This window comes from Cololabis saira, chromosome 1 (assembly GCF_033807715.1).
Source record: "Cololabis saira isolate AMF1-May2022 chromosome 1, fColSai1.1, whole genome shotgun sequence".
In the NCBI taxonomy this organism is placed as follows: Eukaryota; Metazoa; Chordata; class Actinopteri; order Beloniformes; family Belonidae; genus Cololabis; species Cololabis saira.
In genome coordinates this window covers 26,361,658-26,383,227 of record NC_084587.1, presented here as the reverse complement: position 1 = coordinate 26,383,227, position 21,570 = coordinate 26,361,658, and the positions used below count along the sequence as shown (strand labels likewise).

The following is a 21,570-nucleotide window of genomic DNA, read 5'->3' as shown; positions in this document are numbered from 1 at the left end:
TCCAGTCAATGTGTCACATTTTTATATATTTCTATTTTAAAACAGGAGACAGAGAGTGTGTTCAGGAAAGAATTAAGCAGATTTCTGTACTGTACTGCGCCAATCTTTTAGGCATTTAGACTTTAATGTTAGCCGTCATGCAGTATCAGAGTAGAGTCGGTATAAGTGAGGAGCGTAATTGATCCTAGATATGTTTGCTGCATGACAAACATATAGTTAGAGTATGTAAAATCTGAGGAGTCCTACAGCAGATTGAACCTCACAGAGACTTGATCTCAACATCCTGGAGTCTGCGATGCATCACATGAAGGAACAGATGACACTGAGACGGACTGAATTCACTCAAAAGCTGTGAAAAGATGTGAGATGAGAGTTACAAACTCTTGCCGTGTCTGATGTCATATCCATCCTCACCAAGGGATTTTTTTTACTGTTACTTCAAGCTTGAATATCATCTTGACATAGGGACTACAAAGAAAGCCCTGGCTTGATACCTACTGGTTTACACGCTGGTGTTTGCTTGATAAAATGATTGTAACAGGCCTTTATACTACCATTCCTTACAGACTATGAACTGGGCCAAAAGATCTTCCTTGCTCATAAGGTCATTTTAGTGGACTGCACCAACACAGACGATGCCGTTGTGATAAGCAAGCTCCTATCTCTCAGATAAAAGAACTTAATTTTAACTGAACCGAAGATAAAGACAGTAAAAGCCAGTGCCAGCTGGCTTCATTTATCAGCAACAACCAACTTATCTTTGTCTGAAGTGATGCACTGAATCTCTTAAATCAAATGGTATGTTAACGCCAACAAAGTGAGCTATCTCGAGCCAGAAATGTCTCTTAATGACAACTGATAGAACATTTGCTTTTATTGGAGTAGTGTTTGATGAAAATTAGAATGACGACCTGCTTTAAGAAATTATTTATGCTTTTCAAATAATGGAGTACATTTGTGGCCTGTAATTATTTTTATTTTTACAGTTAATGTTCTCAGATAGCTGAGAGCCACTTGTTAGCTCAGAAAATACTGACAAACTTAACCGAAGCCGGAGAACTTTTGTTTATATCATGGGATTTGTTGACATTACAAAATTATTATCTTTACAGACCCTTATATTATTTATACTTACTTTTTCAAAATGTTATATATTAATATAAGGCATATACATATTAATATTGTTGATTTTTCTTTTTAAACTCAGCATGAATATAGATTTTGTTATATAAACTTTTTGAGACTGTAAAACCTGCATAGAATTTCAACGCAAAGATGCTTTTTAATTTTACTTTAAAACCACAAAAATGCTTCAACAAATAATTTTTGCAGGTCAGTAAAGTAGACAAAATTGGAGCTGTGTTTTGAGCCAGAGCCAGCTCGTTTTTTATTGTGTGTGTGGTTGTGCTTGTATTTATCTACTGTATATTCTAAGTTAGAGGCTTAGATACGACTTTCACACACTCCAAAAAGAGTGACGTCTGCGTACCCAGGATATATTTCGGCCTCCAATAAAACCTTAAGATTTAAGATTCAGCAGAGATGTCCTGAGTATAATTCAAATGCCTGGATCGAAACAGGTCCAAGCATATTTTAATGAAATACTATCTGCAAAATAAATCCAATTGCCGTTTGAGTCAGTCTGCTTAAGTGCATTTACGCCTTTCCTGTATCCAAGCGCATGAGAGAACAAAAATCTGAGTAGATTATTTTAAAGTCTTATTATAAACAATGCTGAGCTATAACATGTTCTCATTTGTAGTTGATTGTTGCTTTCTGTTAAAAAGGACAAATGTCAAATACTGATTGATGTTCATGCTGATATTAACGGGTCACATTGAATTTATTTCCATTCACGCAGAACCAGTTAGGAAGGTTTACATGAAAAATACAACAGTTTCCTTAAAGCAGGTGTTTGATGACATGCCAAAATAAAAGAATCATCACTCATGATTCTGTTGGTCCCACAAGTCCAACGGATGGCCACACCTTTTCCTCACTCGACTCACATCAGCTTCAGGAGCCACATTTTCTGCTGAAATGTATCTTCTTTTTTATGTTGTCAGTCTTCCTTTAATCATTTTATTGTATGTGTTGAATCTGACCCAGTGTACTGACTTTCAAAGGACCCAAAATTCTGATTGAAATTCATTCAATCAGAATTAAAAAGGTCACAAGTGACATTTTATTAGTAAAAAGATAGCAATATCACAAACTAATTACAACCAACATTGATTTATTTTAGAGGGGGTGGGATGTTCAGTGTCTTAAAAAGCAATTTATTCTTCTCTTTTAGGAGCAATACTTTATTTAGTTTCCACATCTGCCTCTGATCTACTGCAGCGAAGATTCATATGCAGGATGGATGAGAAGCCTGGGTCCAAAAATCCCAACACTTTGACAGCTTGTCAGATAAATATTCATGTTGTATTACAATGAAAATTTTAATGGCAGGATTTATTGACAGCTCTTCATTAAATTTTCAGGTTACAGACATAATTAAATCTGTCCTAATTTAAATGTAAACGCTTATATTTTCACTCATTTAGTTTGTGTGGAAACTGTTATGACGCTGGCTTCCTTCCACAGTACAAAACTATGCACGTCTGGTTGATTTGTGGGTTTAAATTATCCATGGGAGTGAGTGTGGTTGGGTGTGTACGGTTGTTTGTCCTGTTTGTGCTGCGTGTGGTCCTGTGATGGACTGCCGACCTGTCCTGGTCTACCCCGCCCCTCTCCTCATGACCGCTGGGACGGACCCCGGCGATCAAACATCCTCAACCAGGATGAACCATGGAAGCACGGAAACTGTAAGGATGAGTGAATTAAATCGCTTATGAACAAATTTGAACTGCCATGGGTTTCACACTGACTGGCAAATTTCTGTTCTTTTCAGTTTCAGAGATATTAAAGTGAGCTGTCTCTACAGTGCCACCAACACAGTCAGGCCTATGTAGTTAAGTGGTCTTACATGCTCCTATGACCACCTCGATTCCTTTAATCCTATACATCAATTTGTACCACTTTGACAGCACAAACAACCGCCACATTGATGTTGCCCCCCCACCCCCAACCGCTTGGCCGCCACACTGCTGCTCTGAACTTCATTAGCATTCTATTAATAATACGAACACAGTCAGGCACATGACTAACACCCGATGTGTTGAGCGTGTCTCCGTTCATGCTTGTCTGCAAATGTGTGTGCAAAGAAAGGTTTTGGATTGTGTTTGTGTAGGCAGCACTCCTCCAGCAGGGAAACCCGGGCTTACTGTTTAATTATTCAAACATAAACCTGGAATGACACACACAAACCACATACAAAGCTTTCACACACGCTTCAAACCTCCCTTCCCTGCGTCTTCACTTCCTTGCATCCCTAACACACTGTTTCACTCCTTCTGTCCTGCACCCTCACTTGCTAACTGTGCTCCTCACTCTCAACCTACCCCCCCACCCCCTTCAATTCTCTTTGTCAGAGTGCACTGGCCTGAGCACTCAGGGCTGATCTGTTCTGGCATTTGAGGAGAAGCATTTTTCTTGTCCACGGCCCTGCTGGAATGTTCAAAGACAAACATGCACACAAAAGGAAGAGCGAATAGGAGGGGAGGACCAAAATCTAGACAACACAAGGATGGAAGGGAAGAGGAGTAGGGAGTACATGAGGAAAGTAGGTGACAGCGGTGGGGGGGCTCTTGGAGAAATGGGAGAGGAGGAGAGCATTTTCAAGGCTGTAATTGAAATCTAATTATCACCTCAAGTCCCAGCTGAATCCTGGGATCACGCACGCACCAGCGTCACATATGCGCGTGCATGAAAGAAAAAAGCCTGCATGTGTGTCTAAACTTACGATTATCACATTTGTACCACTAACATCTGGTGTCTTCACACACCAATAATCCCCCCTGTCCCGAGAGCAGTGTAGGACCTTTGTGCACCTTTCTCACATGTGCACACAAGTACACACACACACACACACACACACACACACACACACACACACACACACACACACACACACACACACACACACACACACACACAAATTTATTGTGCATTCGTGCAGACGAAAATACAAACGCTTAATTGCGAGAGGTGGGGGCAACAAGCATCCCTTATTTCTAATTACATGACATGTGCAACGTCATCACCGTCACAAACCACAAACAGTCACACAGGGGCGTGCAGAGGAGCACGCACACACACACACGCACACACACACACACACACACACACACACACACACACACACATGAACCATTCAGGCTAAATGGCATCACATCAGATTTATCCTGCACTGTCCTGACCTGGTAATGACGGGTATGCGTGTGTGCGTGTGTGTGTGCGTGTGTGTGTGTGTGTGTGTGTGTGTGTATGTGTGTGTGTGTGTGTGTGTGTGTGTGTGTGTGTGTGTGTGTGTGTGTGTGTGTGTGTGTGTGTGTGTGTGTGTGTGAGAGTGTGTTTGTGTGTGTGTGCATGTGTGTGTGTGCATGTGTGCATGTGTGCATGTGTGTGTGTGTGTGAGTCAGAGACAGGAGGATGGATGGATACTGACTGGCTTTCCCCGGCCGTGGTCTCTGTAGGAGCCGCTGAGCTGTCAGTAAGTCCTCGGTCTTGGCGGCCTGGAGCAGCTCCTGGTCCTTCCCCATGTCCCCTCCGTCCCGCCCCGGTCCCGCGGTCCGCTCGGTCCTCCCGGTCCTCCCGGTCCTCCCGGTCCTCCCGGTCCAGCTCTGCCTGTGAGCCCCTCTCTCCTCTCCTCCGTTAATCCGCTGCTACATCGTGCCGCCGCTCCCGGCCTCCCGCTGGAGCTGGAGCTGGAGCTGGAGCAGGGGCTGGGGTGCGGGGGGAGGGAGGGAGGGATGGAGGGAGGGAGGGATGCAGGGATGCTGGACGGGACTGGGATGCTCCGGATCGGCCAGGAGTCCAGCGCGGGTCGCAGTCCTCCTCCTCCTCAGGCTCTTCGCCGGGACGCTCTGGGATGCTCTCCAGTCTGCACGGATGCGACTCCCCCGGCTCTCCTGCAGCTGCTGCTGCTGCTGCTGCTGCTGACCGTGGAGCGTGAGCGCCTCCCGCACGACGGGTCCGATCCCGCACCTCAGCACCGCCTCATCAGCACCTCAGCCTCAGGACCTCAGCATCAGCACCACCTCAGCATCAGCATCAGCACCACCACCTCTGTTCCGCAGGATCCCACTGATGTTCCCCGCGTGACCGCCGTCGCCCCCGCGGTGCTGGACCGGTGCGCGCCTGTTACGGTGCGCCTGCGCGCTCACTCACACTCGGGCGTCCACAGTTGTAGATGGCATTACATAAATAGATAAATAAATAAAAAACTACGGCTAGTGTCACTCTCTCCACTCTCGCTGTAATCTCAGTTTTGGCGCGCGTGTCAAAGAGACAGCGTTGTTGCCATGGGAGCCGGTTCGGCCGCGTGGAAGAGCCTCACTCAGACCTCGGTGATGAAGGTGGAGTCCATGTCATCACATCCAACAATGCGATTACATTCACATGAATGCTGGGTATTCATTCCCCTCCAAGACTGTTGCTTGTTTCATCACTATACATGGAAACACACTGAAATGTGTCCTCTGCTTTTAATAAAGGGGACCTATTATGGCATCTAATATCTATTTTAAACAGGCCTTGAATGTCTTAAAAACAAGCTTTTGATTGATTTTGCTTAATAAATTAGAAATTCAGCCTCTGAGCCATGTCTTTATCTTCCCATTCTCTAACCTCATTCTCTATGCGGGATTCTGAGTGGGCGGGGAGGCTATGATAATGAGGCTCTGTGCTGATTGGCTGCCTGAATGACGCGATACACCGCTACGAAAAAATGGCGGAAGCTCCGGCTGGCAGAGCCAGCCGGAGTTGTGGGTGTTGTGGGTGTGGTTTCACGCATCGGAGGCCGACCTATGTAAATCGCTCCCGTCGTTACGTAACGACGGGAGCAGAATCTGAACGGCTCGTAGAAGCCACATCAGACTGGATGGATCATCTGGCGGCTGTACAGGCACTGCAGAATTTGGTTGCTTTCCTCCTTCTCTGAGTTGGCAGGCTGAGGGGAGACCAATTTATATATGTTAAAACAAGAAAAAACCTGTTTTTCATAATAGGTCCCCTTTAACCCATCACTAGTTAGACTAGTAGCAGTGGGCAGCTTTATTCTGGAGCCCGGGGAGCAATAGGGGTTAAGGGCCTTGCTCAGGGACCCAAGGTGGTATATTCTGGTTTCCATCTTCAGGGCTTGAACCTGGGTACTCCAGACCTAAGCCCACCTCTATTCTCCTATTAAAAATCTATAAATGTACCGTCTCTTTACATCTCCTACACAGTACACGTTTGAGTTCCTTAATGACCTCTTTATGAAAACCACATTAACTTTGGTCGTAGTGGAAAGGTGCTTTGCAACTAGACTGTCTTCGTCTCAAAGTGTGTCACAGCAGTGAGGGTATTACATCAACATATCTAAGGTTAATGAGACAGAGATAAATTGAGGACCAAGAATGTGTACGTGTGTATACCGTGCTAATTTTGACTAAAGGGGCCACTGTCATTCATATTTAGGACAGGAATTAGAGCAGATGACAGAAGACTTCACAAAAAAAAAAAGTTGAAGCTGTACATTGTGTACTGACAGTACAAGCTAATCTGATTTAAATGGTAAATGGATAGCTTTTCAGTTGATAATCAGCTTCTTATACAACTGGATTACCCACTGAGAGGAAACATGGAGTCTAAGTTATCAGTGGGCATCCAATAAAACCCCATTACACCTTGGATTGGTTAGAAATAGAAAGAGATATTTATATAGCCTATGTGTATCAAGAAATTAAAAGTTATCTTTAGTTGTTTCGTACTGCCATATAATAAAGGGCATAAACAATTTAAAAAAAAAGTTTGTCTTTGCCACAATATATCTAATGGTCTTTTCATTTGAAATAAATGGAAAAGTTTGAACATACGATACATGCTTTATTTATCTGCACATACAATACATGCTTTATTTATCTGCATTTATTCTGTACTTTCAACGTCATGCTGCTTAGTTGTTTTTGCAATTGCCCCCTCGGGGATAAATAAAGTTTTCTGAATCTGAATCTGAACTCAGTGATGAGTTCCTAAAGAGCAAAATTAGTTCTGTATAACAGATTAAATTAAGTTGAAATTCTATCCAACTTTACACTTGGGTTTGGGAGTCAGGGCAGTGGTGCCTTCCAGTTGTACTTGTAAGTCATAACATAGTTCCTCCTAGTCACACGTTTCGACTGGAACTACCCCTTAACCATGAATTCCAACTCTGAGTCGGAGAAACTTTGTAAACCTCCAAATTCTGAAATCAGTCATGGCTGACATTCACGTCAACAAAGTAGAAACTCAGCTAACCTTTTTATAATAGTACATTTGATATCATGTACAATTAGCATCACAAACAATGGCCAGCCATCCAAGAGCCAATCAGGTGGTTCATTTTCCGATATGGTGACAGTAACAAAGTCAGTTGGGGTGTGAAATGATTCCAGATTCTGAACTTCAACTTTCGGAGTAAATGAAACGCATTTCAAGTTGGAATTTCAACTTCCGAGTGGCCTTCTGGTTAAAACTTAGTGCTTAATAAATAAAGTTAAGTTGAAGAAAGTGATGCGCAGCTATAACGAGTGATGACAAAGAATAGTCTGGTAACGTTGGGTGGTTTTTGTACAACAGTAGGGACAGGAGAGTAAACAACTCTCAAAAAATATTCATAAACTACTTCAGTTGAAATTGAAACTAAAACTTGAACATGAAAATACTCCACGGTCTCTCTAATCCATTACCCAACCAGTGGATGACCATCTACATTTTCATCAGTGATCAAGCCTCTTAAACAAATTTTTATGGGCAAAATATTTTAATTCAGCTCACATTCAAGTTTTGAAAAGAAACATTCAACAGCTTCACGTATCACTTTAAAAAGCAGTCAATAACTACACATGTAAAAGGAGTGTTGAGCACTACATCAGATTTTAAAACTGCAACGATTAATAACTTAAATCAAATACCTCATGTAATTTAACAGAAAACATCTGCATGTTTAATAATTGGTCTGAATGCCCTGTTGGCCTTTTAGGCTGACTGTTTTTAATAACTGAGTTTCAACTAATCAACACATAAAGACAACAACACAACTGACCTGTTCTTCAGGAAAAAAACAATTATTTTGCTTAAAATGCAAAGTACATACATGTGAAATCTGATATTCAAATAAGGCATTGTAGTACAATGAGCAAACTTAACACACTTTACAAAGATTGTAGATTTCTAAAAGTCTGCTGCCATTATCAACCAAATACTATGTGAGGCACATCAGTGGCATAGTGCGTTATTAAAATAACCCTGACCCTACTCCTTTTGGAACTCATCAAAAAAGAAAATGTTGAGTGGCTGTTGTTTGTTCCAGTGAACATTTGGTATTTCTCACATAAACCTTTTGTTTACACGACATAAAAGAGACATTGAATGCATCTCTATGGAGGAAATCACACATCTACCCAATTGTAACTGCACTAAGCTTTTACATACAAAACTGAGAGAGGGATTATATTACGAGTTACCATCTAACACCTAACATTCACCTAAAAGTTTGTCATAAAATGGTAAACTGGTAACATGATTATATTTATTTTTATTAAAAATGGCCGACCATAAACTGATGGAGCTTTAAACAGCAGCAGAAAAGATAAAATGTGTGGTGCATACTCAATATAAATTGGATACAATTTGAATAATACGTGCAAATAACCTTAGATTTAAAAAAAAACAACAAAAAAAAACATACCAATTTAAATTTATAATACAACCGACTTCAACATACAGCAAAAGGTACTTTTTCCCCACAGGTGTGCCTATGTAAAATAAGGATATGCATGAATATAGGCATTAACCTCAGGGCTGAGTTTAGGGATGGTGTCTGTCCTTTCTGCTCCATATGTGCGTATAAAAGCCCTCCTGCATATCTGCTTCAGCTGCTCTGGGCGCTGCTTGCGATAAGGTTTTGTCAGCTTAGAGCTGGTGTAACAAGCGAGCAGGGCAAAGAAAGAAGGGAAAGTCTTGTGGCTGCCGAAAAGATTGAAGAGAAGGTTGTTCAGCTGGACACGGACACTAGTTGGGCCGTGTTCACTTTGGTAGCTCAGCGTAAAGAAGACATCTGGCTGGCCGCTGTCCCTGAAGCAACACAGCAGCACAAGCTTATTATTATTATTTTCTTTATAGACCTCCCATAGTGGATCATTCTGAGTAATGCCAAAAGTGCACTTGCTTGTCAAAGAAATCTGACTAAAACCCATCCAATAAATGCAAACAAAGATCATATTTGCACAAGTCCCCTCAGCAAGAAATCCATATACATTCAATGGAACAGGAATACACTAAAACTATCAAAAGAAAATGTTTTTACCACCTTATGAGGAACGTTCCCTGGGGTGCATGTGCGAGTATTTCATGTGCCTTCTCCATGGACATCGGTCCCCAATAGTAACCGCTGTGTTGGAGCTGGCGGTGGGTGTGTTTCACAAGTTTATACTCCTCTTGGCTGTTGAAAGGACGAAAGTGTGTGGGCAAGCTGTCGGCATCAGCTCCAGTCGCTGACTACAACAGAAAACATGCACAGACAATCAGTCATCATGTACACAACACAACCTGACATTTTTTTTATCTTTATACCAGGAAACAACCCCTTTTCTGCAAACACAATTTGCTTTTCAGGCAGCATGAGTGAAAGTTATTGGGTTGTATGTAGTCCAGGAGGAAAACATGTGCTTGCGCCCAAAGAGCTGTGCTTGTTGTTTTCAGTTCCTCTGAAATACTTGTGGAATTAACCTCAAAGTATAGTCACTATATAGCAGACGTAAAAACAATACCAAAGTTTTCAAAAGGAGGATCTGTGCAGTAACGTACAACCAGTAGGAGATTTGCTGAAAGAAATTCCTTCCTCATACTCCATTTCTAATTCATATTATTAGTGTGGAAAATATTTAAAAAACATCTACATTTGAGGGAATATTCAACTATTTGTAAGAAATGTCTCCTGAGGGGTATTCCAGGAAGCAGGTTCAACAAATTCCGAGTTTAAACCTGAACTCCGAGTTGACTTAACCTGAGATAGGAAAGTCGGAGTTTTCGGTTCCAGAACAGCGGATATGAGTTAGTTCAATCAACTCTGAGTTTGTTAAGCTCGAGCTAAGCGCGTGCGTGAGGGATATAAAAAGCCATTATCAGTAGAGCCCTGATACAAGGATTCACCATGGCAACCGGCGACAACAAAAGAGCGACATACTTTTTCTTTTTTCTTTTTAACTTTATTTAACATTTCAATTTACAAAATCCCTTTGAGGAAACATTTGTTTGCATCTGAAGATCCACATACTTCACGCCACTGGAGTTAGAAGTGTTAATACGTGCGTATGGCGAGTATGAGAGCATATTTCAGAAAAAAAAAAACACGAAAAACGAGGAGAGAATTGGCGTGGGAGAAAGTTGCTGCAGTCAATTTGTAAGTTTGAATGCAGTATTCATTTAACATTTAAGCACACTGTCTTATAGCATTACAGATGAAAGCAGTGGTGGAATGGTATTGAATTAAATTTTATTGTCATTTAGATCAGGGGCAGCCGCCACACCTCGGCTTCAGGGGAAAATGTAAATGTTTTTTTTTTTAAATACATTTATGGAATTACTCTGTATCTATTTGTATTGATTTATTCTATTACTTAATACACATAAAATAACTACAAATGCATATCAGAACATGATGGATTTCACTAGGTATTATCTTTCCCAACACTTGTAAACCCCCCTCATATCTTGAAATGTGATGTCCCAGCGTCCCTGACGACAGTGTTATTAACTTACAAAAATGAAAAGGAAGCAGGCAACCACGCAATTTAAAATAAAAGAAAGAAGGCAAGTGATGGGTCCAATGTTTCCCCAGCAGCAGAAGATATTAACGAGGCTGATGGATTAATTATGGAAGTTCATTTTAAGGTAAGATATCAAATCACCCTACCCTCTTATAAATCTGTTTAAGGGAAATATTTCTTTTTACTCTCTCTCTCTCTTTCTGTCTTCTGCTCCCTTCCTCTCCTTTTTGCATTTGGACTTTAACTGTTTGAAGTTAAACTCAGATGTCCCTGTGATATTGTTGCACTGACATAGTGAATAAAATACGTTGCGTTTGTTAGATACACTTTTTCTGCTCTCTAACTCAGCCGCTTGCTGTCCGTGGTGAAAACGGATTTGTATTGCGTAAAGGCCCATTGGCTGAATTGACGCCACTGAGGGAGGAGACAGAGAGAAACTCAGGCTTTATTGAAGTAAACCTGCTAGCGAGCAGGTTAGGATCAGAGGCTCAGTTGCCATAGTAACTGACTCAGAGTTTAAGTTAAATCGCTTTCTGGAACTGAAAACTCCGGATTTCCCTCATCTCAGGCTTAACAAACTCAGACTTTTCACTAAACCCGCTTCCTGGAATACCCCTCTGGTCCTTGTATTGGGGAAAACAAACACACAAACAAAATCTCCACACCTATATGGGGACCCCCTGATTTAAAAATATCCAAACTGGCAAATAAAAATGGTACAATGGACTTTTTTTCCCCAAAAATTAAACGTGCAATATTTACTAGTTCATCAAGCTCATGCTAGAGAAAAATTGTAAATATAATTCAGTGAGTCAATTCAAAGAATTAACCAAAATGTCATTTAAATATGACTGAATCTAGGCAAAAGCAAAAAAAAAAAAAAAAGAAGTATTGTCAGGATGTGATGTGCTTCCTATAATCCAGTAGTTCCTTTGTTCAGAGCCCCATCCAGGATAGGTTTGCCTTCAACAGGATTTTGGGTTTAAACTTTCTACAGTGTTTCTGCAAATGCAGTACAAGCTCCCATCATAAACTTCACAGAAATAATTGTATTTACACAAAAGCAGCAGTGGTAGGCAACATGTTTGCTCATTCGGCCAAATTCCCACAGTTCGAGGGGAGAAAGGGCCAAATATTAGTCAATTTTAATCATCAGTAAGTGAATCATGATCACACTCTGAGGCCTGTTAAATCTCAAACTTCCACATTGATGGCCGAAACACAAAAGCTCCCATCTGCAAAATGATAAAGGTCAAATCTTCTAATATCCACTTTGCAACTCATCAATATCTAGTTGGTCATGTCAACACATAGTAATCATGTCCAAAAATAGTGTGACATTTGTTGGGTATCCATGAAAAAATAATATTCAAGAAAAACAAGTTTTTATTTTCTTCTCTATGGAGAGTGCATTTTTCAGATAGGGCATTCACATTTTGGAAACCTACCTGTGTCTTATCGTACTACTTTAAGCCTTTAAATTTGTTTTAATTTGAGTGTTCCTAAATGAAGAATGCATTTATGTTCATCACTTTGATACAAAAATATTCTTTCACATAGTATAATATAATTATTTTGTTCTTTTTCTTGCGAGTTTTCTCGATAGTAGCGTGTTTTTTTTCCATCTTCTCATATGTACAATAACAGGGTTGAAGAACCCTTGAAGAAGCACCAAAAAACTGTCAGATTAACAGAAAACAGAACATCAGCAGCCGCGGCCTCCACTTTCACTTTCCCCACACTGAATTATTGACTCTAGATTGTTTTTTCCTCCCACTGGTTTTAATGTGGTTGTCTGGAGAGTCGTTGTTCTGTGCCAACAACAATTAACGTTATCAGTAATAATGGTCTACTCAACTGAATCATTTGCTACAAAAAGTAACAGCACAATATAACACAATGTAACGCATCAGCTGCATAACTGAAATAAAGCTTAAAAGATAATGATTTTTTTCTTGTAATTTTTCAAAATAAATAGTTTTGGTCTTCTATTGCTGAAAACCTTTACATGGTACTCTAAAACTGTTGTACTGCAACCTTTATTATTTGAAATTGTTAAAAATCTTATCCTAATGTTTAATTTCTTTTTTATCCCTCCAGCCACCTGTCCTCTGTTGAAAAAAAATAAAAAAATCAATATCCCACAGCAATAAAATCCACAACTGACTCATGGGGAGTAAATCTTGAGTACTTACCTGGCTGCAGGAATCAGATTCCTCCTCGAAGTCAAGTCTTCTCCACAACAGTAATTTGGGCTGCTGGCTCTCTGGTTCAACTCTCTCGGTGGTCTGTGATTGTTCAGGCCCAGCAGTTTCTTCAGGGAGTTGACTTTGGTTTTGTGTTTCAGCCACTTGGTTCTGCTCTTGGTTACGTACTACTGTGCTGTTAGGACTGTCTCTGACCATCCTAAAAAGGAGAGTCTTCCTCCTGACAGTCTGTAGCACCAATTCCTTCTCTTTTTACAGGCAGATCCTCCATTACTGACTGTTTTGTCCTTGATCATTTGACACTTTGCATACTCAGAGATTCCATGCTGTTTACTTTTTTCAAAGTCCTTTTACAATAAACTGCAAAGTACTGGAATTGAGCAGAAGCTGTTTGTAGTCCGTCATCTGTCATGGAAACACAGACAACCTGAAAAACAGAAAAAGGTGAAAACGGACCATTTCAGTCAAAAGCTTTTATTTTACTGGATGTTTTTCAGCCAACAAAAAGTAAGTCTGTAGGACACTTGGGGGGAGCAAGAATAAACTGTATCAGAACATCACCACACTGATATTTTAATGCACTTTCTGTGAAGCACTTTGGTTGCGGCTCAGCCGTTTGTATATGTGCTATACAAATAAAATTTGACTTGACATTGATATGGCAAAGCTGGACCTGCCTAAGGTATACCCTGCTTTTCGACCTAGACACAGCTGGGATAAGCTTGAGCAGATGATTGTGACCTTGAAGAGGAAGAAGTGGATATATAGTGGATCGGATGGGTATCAAATGTAGAAGCAAATATTGCTTATGTGGCAATCAGCAGTTATACATCATTGTTACTCCTGAACTGCTTATCTAGTTTTTATCAATATTTTGAGTTTTGTTTTTGTTGATGATTTTGAGCGAAATCTGAAATAGATCATCATTCAGTGTTGTGAACAATATTTCCTTTAATAGCTGCGCTGCATAAAGCCATAAAGAGCTGAAATAAATCCTTTCAAAAAACACAGCGATTCAGTCTCTTGCGACGTGTAATGCTGGTTTATATCACATCAAAAGTAAAAACACAATCTAATAACCAATTTAAGCTGCAAGCAGCGACGAACGGGCGCTCTCACCCTAGTGCACGTTCAGACGTGCTGCAGTAGAAGAGCTTGTATGACTTGCATGTAAATATCTTCAGGCCAGGACATTTAGCGGATGACACCAGCCACGACTCTCTATATCAGACCATTCAAAAGTTATGGCAGAAAGTAGGAACTATCAGATATTGACCAATCAGAAGAAGGGGCGGGGATAATTCATGCCAATGAAGGTCAAGTACTCAAAACCGAGTCCGATGACACCACCCATGAGTCTTTATGTCAAACCATTCAAAAGTTATGGCAGAAAGTAGGAACTATCAAATATGGACCAATCAGATGAAGGGGGGGCGCGCTTTTTGGCATCTATCGTCGCCACGGTAACACTTTTGACTGAGAAAAGTAATGTCCATCATCACAGGATCGAAATGCACATTTTGATGTATAACACACCTGGGTGCACGTTACGGTTCGGGCGAAGAAGCGGCCGAAGGAATGGCATAAATTACGCCAAAATTACACAATTAATTCAAAATGGCCGACTTCCTGTTCGGTTTCAGCCATGGCGCCAAGAGACTTTTCTTTAAGTTGCGACAGGATACAGGTGTGTACCGATTTTCGTGCATGTACGTCAAACCAAGGGGGCTTGAACCATTAGGCTAAGCCCATTAATGCAAACCATTAAATATCAAATTTTTCGCCAGGCCTGGTTTGCGTGCAAAATTTGGTGACTTTTGGGGCACGTTTAAGGGGGCAAGAAGGCCCTCATTTCGTTGGAAAAATAAAAAAACGGGGAAATATTTTTTTTTCCCTACACATACAATAGGGCCTTCGCACTGTCAGTGCTCGGGCCCTAATAAAGCAGCACAGGTACCGTGGACAGTTCTCAGGGCGTGATCACAAAGGCATTAGCCAAAGCTAAAATCTGACTGGTTCCTTGAAGCATGGACTGCCATTTCATTCACAATTACATAAATAAATACTTAAATAAACACTCGATTAAATAAATAAATAAATAAATAACAATGAAATGAACAGAAATTAAATCAATACATTAATTTTAATTTTTTTTAATTTCTTTTTAATTTTAATTTGAAAAAGGGGGGGTGGAGTGTCTTGACTGTTTGTGCTGATGCACCGAAAGGTTGTTGATGCCTGTCGTGGCTGTAATATACGACCAAGCTGCTGGACACTGCTAAGCTGACGAACAACCTTTTTGGCTTGTTGGACTACAGAGGCAGGGGGATAGGTCCAGGCAGGCCAAGCAGAACGCAGCTTTGGTTGTTTTTGAGGCAAAAACCCAGGTGTGGGGGGAGTTTGGAGAGGCCATGGTGAACAACTTCCGGACAGCTTCAAAAGAGATTCTGGTCCACCATCAGACGGCTCAAGAGGGGAAAGTGGTGCACCACCGACACTGTGTATGTTGGGGATGGTGCGCTGCTGACATTGACTTGGGATGTTGTAAGTCGGTGGAAGGAATACTTTGCAGACTTCCTCGACCCACCACCACGCCTTCCTATGAGGAAGCAGAGCCTTTGAACTTTAAGAGCTCTCCTATCTCTGGGCCTGAGGTGGTTAAGAAACTTCTATGTGGCAAGGAACCAGGGGTGGATGAGAGCTGCCCTGAGTTCCTCAAATCTCTGGATGTTGTGGGGCTGTCTTGGTTGACACGGTTGTGCCGTCTGATGAATCAGAAAATAGCTTCAGCATTGTGGGCCGCGGTGCCATCTTAGACACTGTTGCTTTATTGAACGAGGATTCACATCTCCAGAGCAACTTTTTTGTCTACCCGTTTCCAACTGACGATTAGCAGCAAATCTAGGGACTTTTTACAGGTATAATTGAGGACTTTTGGAGACTCAAACATGAAAGCATGTTTCATTCTTGCACTTCTTAGGCGCCCTCCCCCGTCTCAAAGTACTCTTAGTCAGTCAGTCAGTCAGTCAGTCAGGCAGTCAGGCAGTCAGGCAGTCAGGCAGTCAGGCAGTCAGTCATGCAGCAGCGGCCAGATCAGGAGATCTTCACCCTGGCTCCGTATCTAGACTGCAAATGAATTATGCTTCCGCAAAGCTGTTGGATAATCCTGCACTGGGCCATATATCATTCTAATTAATTTAATTTTTATAAAATTGATCAATGATGCTGCACTGGCCTGCAGTCAGGGTCAATGGGGATAGCAACAGTGGTGGTGTAATAGGATTCTAGGTGTTGATGAGGCTGCGCTACCATTTCATCAATGTGGTTGATAGCCTCTCTCAATAAGACTGAGATGTTCTTAGTCTCAGACATTTTACAATTGTCAAATCTGAAAGTCCAAGCCTGCCCAAAATGTTGCCGAGTTTTGTTCTTCCTCTTCGTTGTTCTTAAAATTGGTTGTCCGTTTTCTTCTCCCTTTCCTATCCATCATGAGGAACCGTTGAGGTTCACGCTGCGGCCAAACACACATTGCCCCTTCATTTAAATATAGGAACATGAAATAAAAGATATAAGTGGCATGGCAAAATAAAAGTGTCATGCAATACGTAAACATGGCATTAGAAAACAAAAGTGTCACTAATAAAAAAATATACCATTATGAATTAAAAGTGTCATGAAATAAATATACCATTATGAAAAAACTTTTCATAAAATAAATAAGTTTTCATTTAAAGGAGCTTGAGGCCGGATTGTGGCAGGATTTATGAAAAAAATCCGTATACATTTTAAGTTTTCTAGTAATAATGTCAGATGAAGCGTTCCAAACCCAAAAGAATGAGCCCTCTAGTGTATCTCTCCTTTGCCTTGAACAGGCTGTGTTCTGCAAAATGTGCTGCAATTCGGTCCCGAATTTCCCACGCTGGGCTGCAGATGTGACGTCACATGACGCTGCATGTGCGTTCTCCCCCTTCTCCCGTGCCGGCTTCACTGTTGGCTGCAGTACCCCCAACGGCCGTCGTGGTGAAGGGTGGCGCTAGAGAGTCTCATTTCTTAAAAGGAGCCTCATGCTCCTTTAAAAAAAAAAAAAGTTAATATAAATTTTATTCGTATTTATTTCAGTGTCATATTTATTTATTTTATGGATTATGTTTTAATTAAATCAATTTATTTAATTGTAAATGAAACAGCACTCTATATTGAAGTGTCCTTTTTAACCAAGATTATTTGATTAAAGGTTTGTGCAACTCCATCTCCAAGCAGTTAGTGGTACTAATGCATCAGATTTGGCTTGGCAACATATTTTTTAAATGGCATTGTAGCGCCAAAATTGTATGTGCCGCAAACACGTACATGCTTTACACTTTATATATTTGTTATTAAAGTAGTTTACTAGACTTTATACGTCAATAAATGACATGCAATTCAACACTACAATGTTTTAACAAAAATAAATAAATAAATAAAATCAATGATAGAGGCGCTATATGTATTTTTTAGTTGAGAGAATATTTCCCTCAATTAATTAGATAACTAAGCTAAAATAAATCACACAGCCTTGTTAATGGCTATTTTTGATGGACCAATGAGAGGTATTATTTACCCAGTTTATTAAATAAATGCATAAATCTGATTTCCAAAACGGAAAAAGGATGATTTTTCTCAAGAATATAATTTCATTAAACTATTCCCTTTCCACCGGCTGAAAAAATAAAAAGAGAGAGCTAAAAGTTGCTACAGCGGGAAGTTGGGTAATGTTTGCACATGCAGATAAGGTAGACAAATCCAATCAGGTATCAAAAATACTGCAAAAGAATGACAACTGGAGGCTAGCGTTTAATTAAAATTAATATCCATTAATGGAAGTCAGTGTTTGTGGAGCTTTTAGTTATTTGTTTATAGTAATGTATTTATTTTATTATGTTGAAAAGTAGCATTACCTTTTTGGTGAATAAATCTAATACTAATCTATGTGCCTCTTGTGTTGTGTTTGTGTTACTGCTGTACGTGTTTGTCAATGCACAGTAAAAAAAAGAGAAAAAAAATGTCTAAGCTTATGTAAAGTGCTTGAACAATATTATATGTGATACATAAAAGAGATTGTGTAAAGGACGTTAAGTAAATACTTGCAAACGCTGAGAAATGCAACTTCTTGATGGACCCGTACGCAGAAAATTTCATGTCCTGCTACTGACATGTACTGAAACTCGATCTCTGTAATCTCTGTAATCTCATGAGTGACAATAAACCAAGTTCTGCATCCTCAATTACTGATAAGAAGATTCACAACATCCCAGCAGGTGAGCTATGAGTTCAATAAACGTTTCAATTCATCTTCAGTGAGGATTTGAAAGTTATTTGCAAACACAATAAATAGTGTTAATTGTATGCATAATACAAATGGATACTAACCTTTTTCTAAACCTGCTGAGTAAATCTTCCAAAGGAAGAGAAAAAAAACAGCTACAAACTTTGGAATAACTTGTTTAAAAGCTTTTAGACTTCAGCCTGAGCTCAAATCAATACTTTCACTTTCTAGGTCAAAGCAGGACAGGTATGCAGAGGGGGGGGGTCTGTGTTTTTCCTTTGTATTGTAACATAGAAATGTTCTCATATGTCAGCTTATATTTACAAATTGTTTTTTGTAAAACATGGCTTAATACAAATACTTATATGAACATACAATGTGATTTGAAAGAAATTAAGAACAATTATTGCTCTTAATAGAGTATCTTTGACTACATGACTGCACTGTCTATATTAAGTAATATCTTAAAATATGCTTGAAATAACATTATTTCGAAAATCCTATCTTACTTTTTTGACTGTAGGTTCACATGTTTACACATTCACAGTACTTAATATGATATCTGAATGTGTTTTATGACCGTTATGTGCTCCACGGGTTAGAAATAAGACAATGAAGGTTAGGTTTAACTTCCAGTTTGAATGTTTTTGAGAAGTTTGGCATAAAATTAGTGGGAACTGCAAGTGTTCAGGAGAAACATGGGGTTAAACATTCATCCATTCACACCCTGCCCGGGGTGTACCCTCCCCGGGGCCCGGGGGTGCACCCTGCCCAGAGTCCTTACAAACACCAGGAAACTGGACCACATTACACCGGTCATGAAATCACTACACTGGCTTCCAGTGAGTCAAAGGATAGAGTTTAAAATCTTACTGCTGGTCTACAAAGCACTGAATGGTCTTGGACCAAAATACATGCTTGATCTGTTAGTTCCTATGAAGCTCCCAGACCCCTGAGGTTCATCTGGATCTGGTTTGTTGTGGTTCCAGAACCAGAACCAAGCAAGGTGAGGCAGCGTTCAGTTATTCTTTTCTTCACCGGTGGAACAAACTTCCTGTAGACCTGAGGTCTGCTCCAACTGCCAGCTCCTTTAAATCAGGCCTAAAAACACCACTGCGTACTCTTAAATTAAATATCTACCTGCTGTACTCTACTGCCCTTATTTTTAACAACTTGTGCTTTTTATTATTTTACCTTCTTTTCTCATAATTTTAATTCATTTTATTTGTTATTTACTGTCTAATTATGTCTTGCCGCTTTTAATGTCGATGTAAAGCACTTTGAATTACCTTGTGAATTTTTTCTATATAAATAAACGTGCCTCTCCCGGGGCCGGGGAGGTCGCAGCGCCTTGTAGGCAAATGATGACGTAAAATGTACAATAATATAAAGAGGGAGATAAACATTCCTGTCATTGGTGATACAGATGTTTTATCTGTCTACACTTTTAAAATTTTAATGAGGCGTTACAATGTGTTAATGACGTTGCGCGGGCGACATTTAAATAGTAAATAGCGGGTTGGCTCATGTATCACTCTGTCCGCTTTGGTCCCAGTGCGAGGCTGACGCGTCATTCACAGACAGCCGGGAGAAAAGCACACAGAAAACAAATAAAAGAACCATAAAGCTGAAAAACTAAAGTTACTCACTGGCGAGGGGAGGCTGTCAGACTCCAGACATCAGTGAGCTCCCCGGGTTGTTCCCCGCAGAAGGTCCCAGCAGGTTTTCTCAGGAAACATCAAACTTTCGGTTTGGGCGTCTTAACGGCTGCTCCGTGTCTCGATCTGTAGATGGACGACTGTATTCTGCAGCCCTGTCACACACTGCGATGCTCTGCCTCACGGGCACCCGCATATGCACGCACACGCCCCTAGTCAGGTGTTGGCATTTCAACATTGCAGCTGCTTTCGCTTTCTCTTTGGGCCTCGCGGATTCTTATAAATCACGTGATCTGCAGGCAATGAGCGTGCGGTTCGCGAGTAATGCAAATACAATGGGTTTATTTTTGCCGTGATTTGAACTTTTCAAGCATGCATGGCAGTGTTTTCAGTTTTACACACTGTTGGTCAATAATTTATTTATTTTTTTAATAATATTTTGTCTTTTTCAGGCTTATAAGAAGTGAATAAATAATACCAAAACACACGAACAACTGATAGAACAGGGATAAAGGAGAGCTGCACCAGCTCTCAGTATCAGACTACATGTGGTTGACAACAGAGACTTCTACAGCACACACGCTGCAGGCGACCTAATCCCTCACTCAAAGTGCAACTAGAACAAAGATGAGGTGCAGATCTTTGTTCCCCCACACCACCACCAGCAGGCAGGTTCAGGGAGTGTGACCACAGAGCCTGACAGGGGAGCTACAGACCTGTAGTGTCTATGAAGGGACAAATTACCAGAATTTGGCATACAGTTTCTGCCTTTTGGACATCCCACTAAATTAGTAAATAATACTGGATTCTATGTTTGATTTTGTATGTGTTGTAGGCTACACAGTGAAGAGAAGCAACAAAAAAGCGACTCCTTTTTGGAAAGGCTGGGAAGTCCATCCCTCTCTGCTTATCTATCCCTCTATCCCCCAAAATGATCAGGATATCCCAAGGATATTCCATTTTCAGCCAAGCTTTAGTTGCTAGACAGTTGGGGTCAAGGTTACCTGAGTTTACAGATGACGTCATGGTTGACCCAGTGGGTAAAAGGTGCCGTGGCCTGCTGCCTAGTCTAAATCACCAACCATTTCACGCTGTAATTGATAATCAGTATCATGTGTTAGTGCTCATATGGGGTTTGGTTTTCACAAAACGCGGAGCTTTGCATTGTGGTCATATGACTCTACATTGGTCTTATTAGTCTCTGGGACGTTGTTCCAGTGCGAGGTGTGCAAATGAGTGCTGTCCCACTGTTTAAGTGCTATTGTGCCCTTACCGGAAATTATGTTAAGGTTAAAATTTCTTCTTCATCAGCTTTGCACAAGTTAGCGCCATGGCAGCCCCTAGATATAGATAGACTTTCCTCAATCCTAAATTTAAAAAAAAAAAATGTTGCCCAATTTCCTGTGTTACGCGTCTCACCACTTCTGCTACGTAAACACAATGGCGACCACCAGATGTGCAAGATGTTCAGTGGTCCATGGTCAACTTTCTGAATGTTTTCAGTG

At 40.7% G+C, this 21,570-nt stretch overlaps 2 protein-coding genes across 6 annotated transcripts in view; both read right to left on the bottom strand.

Annotated features, from left to right (window-relative positions):
• Positions 1 to 5,136, bottom strand: part of LOC133441769 (caskin-1-like) — a 57,685-nt gene extending 52,549 nt beyond the window's left edge. For all 5 annotated transcript variants that reach the window (XM_061719399.1, XM_061719407.1, XM_061719416.1 and 2 more), the window contains exon 1: positions 4,553 to 5,136. In XM_061719399.1, the coding sequence (XP_061575383.1) occupies positions 4,553 to 4,646 (94 nt within the window). In that variant the 5' untranslated portion in view covers positions 4,647 to 5,136. The remainder of the gene's footprint in view (positions 1 to 4,552) is intronic.
• Positions 5,137 to 7,881: 2,745 nt separating this feature from the next.
• Positions 7,882 to 20,240, bottom strand: LOC133451878 (suppressor of cytokine signaling 1-like). Its single transcript, XM_061731031.1, has 4 exons — positions 20,057 to 20,240; positions 13,091 to 13,529; positions 9,437 to 9,624; positions 7,882 to 9,201 (listed from the first exon to the last, which is right to left on the bottom strand). Exons 2-4 carry the CDS (start codon positions 13,298 to 13,300, stop codon positions 8,883 to 8,885), a joined length of 717 nt encoding a protein of 238 aa, XP_061587015.1. The 5' UTR covers positions 13,301 to 13,529; positions 20,057 to 20,240; the 3' UTR covers positions 7,882 to 8,882.
• Positions 20,241 to 21,570: the final 1,330 nt, after the last annotated feature.